This window comes from Mytilus trossulus, chromosome 7 (assembly GCF_036588685.1).
Source record: "Mytilus trossulus isolate FHL-02 chromosome 7, PNRI_Mtr1.1.1.hap1, whole genome shotgun sequence".
Classification (NCBI taxonomy): Eukaryota; Metazoa; Mollusca; class Bivalvia; order Mytilida; family Mytilidae; genus Mytilus; species Mytilus trossulus.
In genome coordinates this window covers 68,893,764-68,906,895 of record NC_086379.1, presented here as the reverse complement: position 1 = coordinate 68,906,895, position 13,132 = coordinate 68,893,764, and the positions used below count along the sequence as shown (strand labels likewise).

The following is a 13,132-nucleotide window of genomic DNA, read 5'->3' as shown; positions in this document are numbered from 1 at the left end:
AATTCGAGGTATAAGTCTAAAAATGAGGCGGAGGATTGTGGATGATATTACGACACTCATTCCAATTAATAATTGACGGGGGACGATATTTAGGTCCTTTACTGAGGAATGATTTTAACTCTCGGTCTTGAACGATGTTAAAATCTCCTGTTATAACATGGGAAATGGGTCCATAAATATATTCGGAATTACTGCAATTACATGAAGTAGGTGTATTTTCACTGATATTAACATCTTTACACAATTGACTATAATAAAACACAAATTTCCGGGTAGATTTTTTGTAAATATAACAAATAAGAGGAAGCTCAGTATTGTCAAAATATCCAGGAATTTGCTCTTTAACAGAATGGTCGTTAAATATACCGGCAATATTTACAAAATCAAAGCCTATATTGACATACTTAGTTTTAATAAAATGCTTTTTATGATCTTCAGGGCGATCAATTTTGGGAAATAATTTAGAATAACAATATGCCATAATAATTTGAACAATTTCATACTTAGGACTGCTATATGAAATTGTGTTGCAATCCTCCAAAATTTTATTTAACTTATTAACCGGTAACGAACAGAGTTTTGTTAACAGATAATGTCCGCCGTTGTGTTTTGAAATAGAAATTAGGTCCGAAATATTGGTATGATTGGCCCGAAATTTTCTTTGATTGCGATTTGTTCTACGACCGTGAGAACGGTTTTTACGAACAGTTTTAGAAACTATATCCAAAATGTTAACGGAATTGGTTCTAGATATATTACCAATTCCCATAATATTATCCTTTAGACCGAGAGGGTAAACTGTCTGTAATTTTTTAATCCAGTTTAATTCAATTATTTTCCGTGATCGTACAAACTTTGAATGCGATTCACCAGGCTGCTTATTTACTACTTCTAAAGGTTGCACTGCTAAATATTTAAAAGGATGGTTGTGTTTCTTAAGGTGTTGGTAAATGATACTTTTGAATGTATTTGGTCTTTTAAAACGTTACAGATGTTCTTGAGTGCGTTTAGATAAACATCGTCCAGTTTCTCCTACGTACTGAATACCACACCCCGGTTTGTTTCATGTGAGCAAATAAATAATACTGTTTGTTTTTCAAGTTATATCAGTTTCAAAATTTAAAGAAAATGTGCGACCATTAAATGTGGACCTTACCGTATTGTTGGTGGAAAGACGGGGACATGTAAGTCATTGTTTGGCATGACACTTATCGATAGAAGGGTAACCACGATTTTTGTTGTTAAAAATGTTAACGATGGTAGTATTTTTAGATAACCGATTTTGAAGATTGAGACGTGTAGATACCCTTTGAACAAGTTTAGTAGTTAGTATTTTTCTAAACATTAGACATTACCTACAGAAAAAACGATAGTGTATTAGTGTAAGCAGCCCCACATATTAGTGAAGAGTAATCATCAAAGCTTTATACCTGCTACAACATCAGGTTCACAGACAGAATGAACAAAGGTTCCCCGCATTCCTTCATAGCTATGTGTCTCAATTGATTCCCACCATTCATCGAGCCCAACTTTTGTTATCATTCCTCCAAGTTCCTCAATTGATAACAATTGGTTCATAGGACTGTGACTTGGTACTAGAACATTACATCGCATATCCATATTATTTGCAATCAAAGCCAAGCTTTGAGCAAAATTACCAGAACTAGCAGTGCAAACCCCAAGTTCTAAAGTTTCTATTGGTATCTTTCTAATTGCATTTAATGCACCTCGTAGTTTGAATGAACCACATGGCTGTAAATTTTCTAACTTTAAAAAGATCTGAAAATAAATTATACTACTATATAGTATTAAAAAAGAAAAGATACTTGTGCATTTATGTTTTTTTTTCAAAATTCTTTCAAAACACATTGGGGACAAAGCAAAAAGCAAAAATGTATTTTTTGTTCTTCAACTAAAAGATACATTGAGGAATTATACACAAGCAAACACCACATTAATAGTTAAGTAAAAAACGAAGAGGTTTGGTGGCCTTAATTTCAAAAGCCACAGTAATACCGAATATGTTATTGTATCATGTATATGAACCGGTTTCTTGTCACTCGTGGTATTCAATACTGAAACTAGTTTTATAGGAGAGCAGCCTTCTTATTTGGGGTCCTCATCAGAGCAGTACGAAACTTACACTGTTATGGTCCAAGAGTCCGACTAGCGGTGTTGGTTTTAGCTTTCCTTTCATGTACTCTCTGGCTTCCTGTATGTCAGACAACGGGATAGGTCTAACAACATAATTCATAGTGGGACAAAACTGCAGTAAAAATGAAAAAGGAATATCAAATGTACTGTAAACTGACAGATTTTAGCTGAAACAATGCATTAATATCAATAAAATAGGCAAGCGGTCAACATCAATTACATGAAAACAAAACAAATATCATAACAAAACAAAAATTCGATGGTGAACATACAAACACTATCAAGGACTTGTAACTATATGTGTTATATAATTGCTCTTTCCCTATTAGTCTTTGTTAAATTGGCTCTTTCAGAAAAAAAAATAGCAGAATATATCTTTTTGTTTCATATAAAAAAAATCTTGGCTTTGGTAGAGTTTTATCATGTCCAGTACTATAGACAAAATTTTACATAACATTTCATTGCATAAACGAAAATAACCAGCATTGGAATTAACCAATCACATGCGGTATGGACATTGCTCACTGTTTAAGACCGTACGTTGACCTATACATGTTAATGTCCTTGAATCTGTTGTGGATAGTTACCTCATTGACACTCGTACCACATATTCTTTTTTATTATTTATATGTTCAGGACGAGAAACACTTTAAAAAATAGATATAGCAGATTGCATCAAAGGCAGTCCTGGATAAAGGTCAAAGAAATTTAGACTGTCGCGGGAATGGCAGATTGGATAGGGACGAAAATTAATCTTTGCCACATGCCATCTGATGTTGTGCTTGTCTTTGTATATATTGTAAACCTCTTACTCTATGTTACGGTTTGATAATTTTTTTTTTGGTGGCTCAGTATTCATACATATCGCCATTGTGTTACGGTGGTATGGTCTTTTTGTACTCTTGCCTCCGAATTGGATTATGAACTTTATCTTTAAAAGTGTCAATATGCCATTTTGTGTTTCTCTGTTGAAATAGTTAAAAATTTGGTTTTATAGTGATTAAGAATAATAAACAATGTTGACTGTGATACATTGTACCACAAATTTTGATATTTTGACCTATCTTGTCTGTTTGCTTTTCTAAAAAATTGTTGTTTATATAATGGAATGCTGTGTGATTCGAATACAAGTGAGAGGCATAGCTTTCTATTTTCTATGTTTTTTGTACCAAATCAAGAATATGACAGTTTTTATCAACTTGTTTGTGATTTAGATTTTCTCATTTGCTAAAGGACTGTTTGTTCTCAATTTTACTAATATTTTTTCATCTGCAATAAGCTATCAATTCTCTTTCCTCTACCTCGCTATGCACGCTTTTGACTAAATAGAAATACAGAATTGGTAGCCTGATCAATCTTTTCACATAATAATTTTAAGACTTCGAAGAACTATTCTGGTTTATAGTTATTACACTTTTAATAAAATAATTTCATTTCAAACATGATTTGAAATTAAATCAGTTACGGATATCAATATTTCCAGTTACGTATATCATTGAAAATGTATTTACTTCAGTTATCCATAGCATCATGATATTCTAAATGGCTGTTTTCTCCATTATAGAGGTTGAATTATGAGAAAAACACTAAGCTTTGCAGGTTCAAATTTAGTAATACGTTTTAAAGGACACGAAATACCGAAGAATAAAACATTAATATTACAAAAATTGGCAAAAGAAAAATTTACTAGAATTAAAAACCAATTGTTCAGAGAACAATTGAAGGTCTTTCCATCAAAACAATGTATTTTGATATGAAAAGTTGTGAAACTAAGTTTAAAATGTCATTTCAATCGTCAAATGATAGCTCCTAGTAAGCTGATTCCAAAAATATATTGTTTCCATACATTTTTTTTAAATAAGGGAGATAATTTGTTACTTCCGGTTTGAAAAATGTTACTTCCGATTATATTTGAATATTTACTTGACACTAATTCCAAAAATATCTGGTTCTATATACTTTTATATTAATAAAGTACAAAAAAATAGCTACTTCCGGTTTACAAAAGGTCACTTCCGGTTGTTTTTTTCAAGGTTAAATGGTTTGATACCTTTATCTAAAAGTTGTATATCTTTATCATGTATACATATAGAATAAAAGCAAAGGTCAAAATCTAGAACGCCAAATTAAGCTATGACCTTGAGATCAATTTCAAGGTCATAAACCAAGGACCCCAAATCAAAAGACCATAGGTCTTAATTATATTTAGTTAATGAGTTATATCACCAAACGCGTATTTTTAAATACAAGAGGGGAGAAAACTCCCTTTTACATTCAACGTACGCTTGCAATCAAAATTTACATCTTACGACATGTCGCAACTAACAATTCAGTAAAAATAATTTGTTGATATCTTATACAGTCTTTGGATATAAGTGAAAATAAGCCAAATTCAAATATAAGAATATGACTTTGACCTTTGACCTTGACCTAATTTTTATTTTTTGGGACCAAGGACCTCAAATCAAAAGATCCTAGGTCTCTATCACTTATGATTTATAAGATAGAAATTCATATCAGTTATATCAGATGCATAAGGGGAAATAACTCTCATATGGAGCGGTCAAATCGCTTCGGTCAAAATAGGACAAATCATGCCAAGGATATAACGAGCAATTTTGTAAAATAAATTTGTCATAATCTTTAACGGTTGCGAAGAAGATGCGCTAACAAGGAAAACAGTGTTTGGGGAGATAACTCCTACAAATAAAAGTATTCGTTTACGCAGGGTAAATTTCAAAAGCGCATAAACTGTTCGATATCATATACAAAATATCTAAGCGACATATTGCGAAACAAATGTTTATCGCAAGAACAAAATTAGGCGGAAGAAAAAAAAAAAAAAAAAAAAAATAATCAGAAGAAAAACAATAGGTCTTTCCACAGAAAAGTGGAAAGACCTAATTATCGTCCGCCATCTTTGTATAAGCGTAACTGCAGTTACGGAGATCACAATTTTACCCCAGTGAATCAAATGTTCACCTCTGATTTACCTCTCCAAAATATTCTTTAGAAGCACTAAATAAAAAAGAGATTTGAAACTCCCAAGATATATGTTGATGACCGGGAAACCTTTTAATGCGATGAAATGTAGGATTAATTTCTTAAAATGCAAATTCAAGGGAATATAAAAAAGAAGATGTGGTATGATTGCCAATGTTTGTTTTCTACCTTTTTTCCCAGATACAACCAGATATGGCGTACTGTGATTTGGTGTTATTACACCTACAAGTATACACTATTTATATTTTAAACTCTAATTGCACCAATGAAAAATATTAAATTAACCTAACAAACCTATAAAAGATTGAACAGTTACACCGAACTCATCAAATGAAAAGTTAAAATATATGATATAACTACAATCTGATCAAGTATTATGCTAAACGCAGATTCCGAGAATCATTTTGGTATATCTCAGAACTTAATACCCTCTCTTGTTATCTAGTTTCCCTTATTTTACAATAAACTTTTTTCACTGAGGTTTTGGCAGGTGGCAGGTGCGCTCGGCTCCAATCTGAATTGACCAGGTACAAAATTATTTTACAAACTATCAAACAAGATTTTAGATTTACTTGATAGCGAAAGTTGGTGAATTTATACGCATAACTGAAAGAGAGGCGAACGATAACGTGGAGAAATTCAATTTCATAAGTCGAAAATAAACTGACAACGATGTGGATTATTAGGGAAAAAATCAACATGCAAACTAAAGAGCAAGAAGCACAACATAGAAATCTAAAGCCTAAAGACTGTAACACGAGCCCCACAAAAACAATGGATGAACTCAGATGCTTCGGAATGAAAAGTAGAGCCTGCTTCACATATACCACCCCGGTCGATTTACTCATCCGATAATAAGTCTTATTCAGTAGGTCACATTAGGTGAAAAGAAGCACGATTGTAGTTCCGACATTTGGAAGATATTATCTGTGAAACGGATATTCCATAACGATCAATTAATCAATTAGTGATGGCATCTGTAAAAATTGAACCGGGTATTTCTGAGCCAAACGTATTCGTACCAGCACACGTCTGCTTTCTTAAAATGTCTTCTACTAGTATAAAAAATAGACGATAATATGTCATGTGGAATATACGTACTAAATAAGTTTAAACCACATATGCCAAAATGTCCTCGTTATGGCAATATCATGTATTTAATTCAAAATTCTATTTTTTGTTGGATCTAAAAGGAAACAACAAATGGCATTATCAAACGACAATATCATAAAATATTGTTTCTTAATTAGAAATAGAAGTGTGCAGTTCCTCTCAGAATGAGTACACAACTATGTCATGTAGATGTGCATAGACTTACCTATAGTTTCAGATGTCAAAAGTCCTCGATTTAACAAAAATAATATTCGTAAGATCTCTTTATATTTACAAAAGTTGTCGTGTGAACTTCTAATGAACCCTTCATGTCAACTCTATATATCATAAACGTTTTAGGACGATTCCAAACTTAAAAAACCTATCTGTCTTTTTTGACAATTGTATTTTTTCAAACATGAGAACCTACTGTTAATCATTTCACAGTGTTAAGTTACGGAAGCGTATTAGGGACAAAAAAAAATTGGCAGTGAATTACGGAAGCGTATTAGGGACATATAAAAAATTAAATTTGGCAGTGAAATTTTATTTCAAAGTCGAAATTTTGACATTTCAAATCTCAAAATTTCGACTTTAACTCGAAATTTTAACTTTTCTTATCTTAAAATTTTGACTTTCTAAAATCTTGAAATTTCGACTTTTTTAAAACTCGAAATTTCGACTTCTTTTAAACTCAAAATTTCGACTTCTTTTTAACTCGAAATTTTGACTTTTTCTTAACTCGAAATTTCGACTTTTTCTAAACTCGAAATTTCGACTTTTTCTAAACTCGAAATTTCGACTTCTTTTTTACTCGAAATTTCGACTTTTTCTAAACTCGAAATTTCGACTTTTTTTAAACTCGAAATTTCGACTTTTTCTAAACTCGAAATTTCGACTTTTTTAAAACTTTAAATTTCGACTTTTCCTCAGTATTTATACGTTTGCGATTACCACATTCACAGTCATTTATATCAGCGAGGCGGAGAGCCATTTACATCATAAACTTCATAAGCATATTTTAATAAACTAAATCATTTTAAAGAGATTATTTTAGATAGAAAATCTTGTTCTTGCCAAAGAATAAACAAAATGTGTTTCAGGTTCAAAAACATATTTCAAGTCTGGACTTCAGATATGTGTACCAAGACAACCCCGCTATTCCGACACACCTATATTACGACATTATTTTACTCAACAGTCTAATATATAAAGACAAGGGTTAATAGTTGTGTTATAAGAATACAAACTTCCAAAACTTGAAAAAAACTGAGCAGCTCATTGTTCGTTCTGAATATGCATGGCATTTTTGGCTACTTGATTTACCATTGTTTGAACAAGGCAAAGTCAGTGACTTGCTATTGGTATACCAAACAGGCCTTTGAAACTGTGATGCTAAATGTTCTCAGACCTAATGATCCTATGACAGTGTCGTGGAAACTAAAACATGGAATATGGGAGTGGGGGGGGACTCTGTCAACATGCATGTTCTTTACGAATGATTTCTTTAATATTAAATGATAATCCATATCTTAATTTAAGAACAAAACCAGTTTCTGAATATAAATTGCCAAAATGTGTGGATGACTCTTTAATAATTTGCGTCCATGTCTACTCCTTCTAAAATTGTAATAACTGTGTTTGAAAACTAAAAAAAATCGAGATTTCAACATACGAAATTTTGAGATCAAAGTCGAAATTACGATTTAAGAAAAAAAGTCGAAATTTTGAGTTTGAAATAAGTTGAAATTTTGAGTTTAAAATAAGTTGAAATTTCGAGTTTTAAATAAATCGAAATTTCGAGTTTAAAAATAGGTCGAAATTTCGAGTTTTAAATAAGTTGAAATTTTGAGTTTTAAATAAGTCGAAATTTCGAGTTAAAAATAGGTCGAAATTTCGAGTTTTAAATAAGTTGAAATTTTGAGTTTATAATAAGTTGAAATTTCGAGTTTTTAAAAGGTCGAAATTTCAAGATTCTAGAAAGTCAAAATTTCAAGATTTTGGAAAGTCAAAATTCCAAGTTGTAGTCAAAATTTCGGGATTTGAAAAGTCAAAATTTCAAGTTGTAGTCAAAATTTCGGGATTTGAAAAGTCAAAATTTCAAGTTGTAGTCAAAATTTTAGTGATTTGAAATGTCAAAATTTCGACTTTGAAAAAAAAGTTCACTGCCAATTTTATTTTTTCTATGTCCCTAATACGCTTCCGTAGTGAATTTTTTTTTCAAAGTCGAAATTTTAATTTTCAAATCTCGAAATTTTTATTTTAACTTGAAATTTTGACTTTAACTTGAAATTTTGACTTTAACTTGAAATTTGGACTTTTCAAATCCCGAAATTTTGACTTTAACTTGAAATTTTGACTTCCTAAAATCCTGAAATTTCGACTTTTTGAAAAGTCGAAATTTTGACATTTTTGAAACTCGAAATTTCAACTTCTAAAAAGTCAAAATTTCCACTTTAAACTCGAAATTACGACTTTTTTAAATTCGAAATTTCGACATATTTAAAACTCGAAATTTCAAGTTAATTTAAACTCAAAATTACCACTTTTTTAAAACTCGAAATTTCGACTTATTTTAAACTTGAAATTTCAACTTATTTAAAACTCGAAATTTCAACTTATTTAAAACTCGAAATTTCAACTTATTTAAAACTCGAAATTTCAACTTATTTAAAACTCAATTTTTTGACTTTTGTAAACTAAATTTTTTTACTTTTTGTAAACTTAAAATTTCGACTTTTTGTAAACTCAAAATTTCGACTTTTTGTAAACTGAAAATTTCGATTTTGTTTTAAATCGAAATTTCGACTTTGATCTCAAAATTTCGACTGTTGAAATCTCGAAATTTTGACTTTTTCTAAGTACTTTTAAAACTTTGATGTTGGTATTCAAACACAGTTATTACAATTTTAGAAGGAGTAGACATGGACGCAAATTATTAAAGCGTCATCGACACATTTTGGCAATCTGTTCATTAATTAAGATAAGGATTAGCATTTAATATTGAAGAACTCATTCGTAAAGAACATGCATGTTGACAGAATCCCCCCTCCATATTCCATTTTTTAGTTTCAACGACACTGTATTATGATCGTCAAATCACAGTTTCAAAGGTCTGTTTGGTATCCCAATAGCCAGTCACTGATTTTGCCTTGTTTAAACAATGGTAAATCAAGTAGCCAAAAATGCCATGCATATTTAGAACGACCAATGAGCTGCTCAGTTTTCTACTTTTGGAAGTTTGCATTCTAATAACACAACTATTAATCCTTGACTTTATATAATAGAATGTTAAATAAAAGTATGTCGTAATATAGGTGTGTCGGAATAGCGGGGTTGTCTTGATACATTTATCTGAAGTTAAGACTTGAAATATGTATTTGAACGTGAAACATATTTTATTTATTCTTCAGCAGGAACAAGATTTTCTATCTAAAATTACCTCTTTGAAATTGTCTAGCTTATTGAAATATGCTTATGAAGTTTGTGTTGTATATGGCTCTCCACCTCGCTGATATAAATGACTGAATGTGGTAATCGCAAACGTATAAAAACTTTAAGTTAAAAAAAAGTCGAAATTTTGAGTTTAAAAGTCGAAATTTCGAGTTTAGAAAAAGTTGAATTTTCGAGTTTAAAAAAATCGAAATATTGAGTTTAAAAGAACTTCAAGTCGAAATTTTGAGTTTAAAAAAGTCGAAATTTTGAGTTTAAAAGAAGTCAAAATTTCCAGTTCAGAAAAGTCGAAATTTCAAGAGTTTAGAAAGTCAAAATTTCAAGATAAGAAAAGTTAAAATTTCTAGTTAAAGTCGAAATTTTTGAGATTGGAAATTTTGACTTTGAAAAAAAAATGTCACTGCCAATTTTATTTTTTCTATGTCCCTAATACGCTTCCGTATTAAGTCACTGTGGTAAAGTTGAACATGGTTGTTTTCTAGATTTGTTTTGTCTGTGCTTACTTCAATATTACAATATGTGCACAATTTAATTAACAAACTATAATATTTTGGAAATATAAAGCGATTATGCATTATATCAAGACGTCATATATACAAACTGCATGGAAACCAATGATCAATGTCGCTAATTAGGCTTTTAAATTCAATCGGTCTAACTGTTATGAGTCGTTTTCAAAATCAATTCATGTTTTAGATATAAATTGGCAGAATATTTTGTTCAAATCAATTTTAAATATTTAGATAAACTCTAATCTATATAAAAAAAATCTAAAATATGCAGTCTTGACGAAACTTGGGAGATCGATATTAATGCACAATGAGATAGATCAAAGAAAAAAAATCACAAAAATACTGACTTTCGAGAGAAATTCAAAACGGAAAGTCCGCAAACAAATGGCAAAACTAAAAGCTAAAACAAATTAAACGAATGGATAACGACTGTCGATTTCTTGACTAAGAACAGCCATTTTTTTTTTAACAATTTCGGAATTTGTCATGTTCTACATAACGATAACATTGATGTTGATATTTTGATGTTAAGTACTGATAAATGATGACCTTTTTCATAAGAATTATAAGATAAATGATTGTTTTTTTCTAATTACTTCAGTTAATTCAGTGCTCAATGAACGATATGGTCATTTAAATAAATTTCCTGTTAAAAAAACTTTGATTTTAAAACCTAAAGATGTTCTTATCCCATGCATATATTGCCTTAATTAGCCGTATTTAGCACAATTTTTTGGAATTTTGTGTCCTCTATGTTCTTCAACTTTGTACTTGTTTGGCTTAATAACTATTTTTATCTAAGCGTCACTGATGAGTCTTGAGAAGACGACACTCGCTCCTAGCGTATTAAATTATAATCCTTGTAACTTTGATAACACTTCACACCCTTGGGTCGATGCCACTGCTGGTGGACGTTTCGTCCCCGAGGTTATCACCAGCCCAGTACTCAGCACTTCGGTGTTGATATGAATATCAATCTAATGGTCATTATAATAAATTTACTGTAAGCAAAACTTTGATTTTTTTTCGAAAAACTAAGGATTTACTTATTCTTGGCATATGTGAAAGTGAGATCTTTCATGGCAGAAAACAAACTATTACGTTGACATGGTTGTATTCGTAATAGCAAGTAAAGTCCCTCAGCGTATGGTACAAGACTAGTAGGTTCTAAATATAACTTCTTCTGTTACGTAATAATATTTCTCTATAACTTTACATGAGAATCTTTCCTACTGACAAAATATACCTCTTGATATCTAAACAGTCAGCGTGCGTATCCCACAAGTTCCCAAAATCTCTAAAATTTCAGCTAACCCACGTGATTAAAACCCGGGAAAATGATTAATAAGATTAATAAAAATTTATATAAAAATTGGTTTTTGAATATAACCAATTACAAATATCTACGTTTTCATTAAAAACTTTCTTTAAATATACAAATGCAAAAAAATAAAATTTATTTTATTTCTCAAATGTGCTTCCATTTGGATTCTAGCAGTATCGTCATGATACGGTGCTTTTTGTCCGCAATTTGCTTTTTGTCCGCTTTTGCTTTTTGTCCGATAATTTTGCTTTTCGTCCGAAACTTTTGCTTTTTGTTCGTTGCTTTTTGTCCGTTTTGCCTTTTGTCCGATTATTTTGCTTTTTGTCCGAAACTTTTGCTTTTTGTCCGTTGCTTTTTGTCCGTTTTGCCTTTTGTCCGATTATTTTGCTTTTTGTCCGAAACTTTTCCTTTTTGTCCGTTGCTTTTTGTCCGTTTTGCTTTTTAGCTCACCTGGACCATAGGACTAAGTGAGCTTTTTTCATTTTTTCATTATTCGTCGTCGTCATTAATCTTTACAAAAATCTTCTCTTCTGAAACTACTGGCAAAATTAAAGCAAACATGGCCAAAATCATCCTTAGGGTATTTAGTTTAAAAAAAGTATCCGATGACCCCGTCCAATAATTAAGATGGCCGCAATGTCTAAAAATAGAACATCGCATAAAATGTAGATTTTGGCTTATATATCTGAAACAAAACCATAAAGACAATCTAACAAGGGATAAGAACATTTCGCCTCATAAAATAATGTGGACCAGTCAGAACTTTTCATGTGGGACAATATGAGCTCTTAATTTCAAAAAAAGAGGGACAATCGGGAATAAGCCTACAGACTTGAGCAATTCTAAAATAAACACTGTTGATGTATCTCTTTTAAATTTTCTATTAAAAAGTGTTTTACATTTACGAATGCACTATATTGTATCTGTATCTAAAATATTAAACGCATTTATTTCGTGATAGAAATTAAGTAAATGCTTAAGTAACCATTTTATTACTTTTCCCCCTCTTTTCGAGTTTGTCAAACGAAAATAAACTACTTTGTTGAAAATGCTGTTGTGTTAACCAAAGTTTCCTTAATCTTATTACTTGAATAACCTCGAACTTCCTCGTCATTTGGATATAGTTGCTAAATAATTCCGAAATGTATGGATTAATACAGTTTATCTAAATAAATAGCTACACATGTATTACGTAAACTTTGTGATAGTGTTCCAAAAATGAAGTTTGTTTGTTTGTTATATTTGTAATATTTGAAATGTTAAAGAAAAATAAAGTTGTTGGAAATATGACGAAAATATTACCAGACTTAAAAAAGTTTTTTTTAACTGAAATGTTGCAAAATATTTTGGAGCGACTGTCAATCGGCCATTCGCATATAAGTGCAAATGGTGACTATATATTATTAGCGGGAAGAAGAAACTGTGCGTTTAAGCAATAACATGTCGTAAATGTGTGCACTTCCACATGTAGCAAACGCCGACACCATTTAATATAATGATAAAACTATTCAAACGAGAAAACCATTGATTTACAAAACACTATACGACAAACAAATACTAAAACAAACAACAACTATTGAATTACAGATTGAAA

At 30.8% G+C, this 13,132-nt stretch overlaps 1 protein-coding gene across 1 annotated transcript in view; it reads right to left on the bottom strand.

The window, feature by feature from the left end:
- LOC134725676 (L-threonine ammonia-lyase-like) overlaps nt 1-13,132 on the bottom strand; it is a 30,144-nt gene that overhangs the window by 8,176 nt on the left and 8,836 nt on the right. Inside the window, exons 2-3 of the mRNA XM_063589689.1 lie at nt 2,144-2,266; nt 1,431-1,779 (exon numbers count right to left, since the gene is read on the bottom strand). Coding sequence (XP_063445759.1) covers nt 1,431-1,779; nt 2,144-2,254 — 460 coding nt within the window. The 5' untranslated portion in view covers nt 2,255-2,266. The remainder of the gene's footprint in view (nt 1-1,430; nt 1,780-2,143; nt 2,267-13,132) is intronic.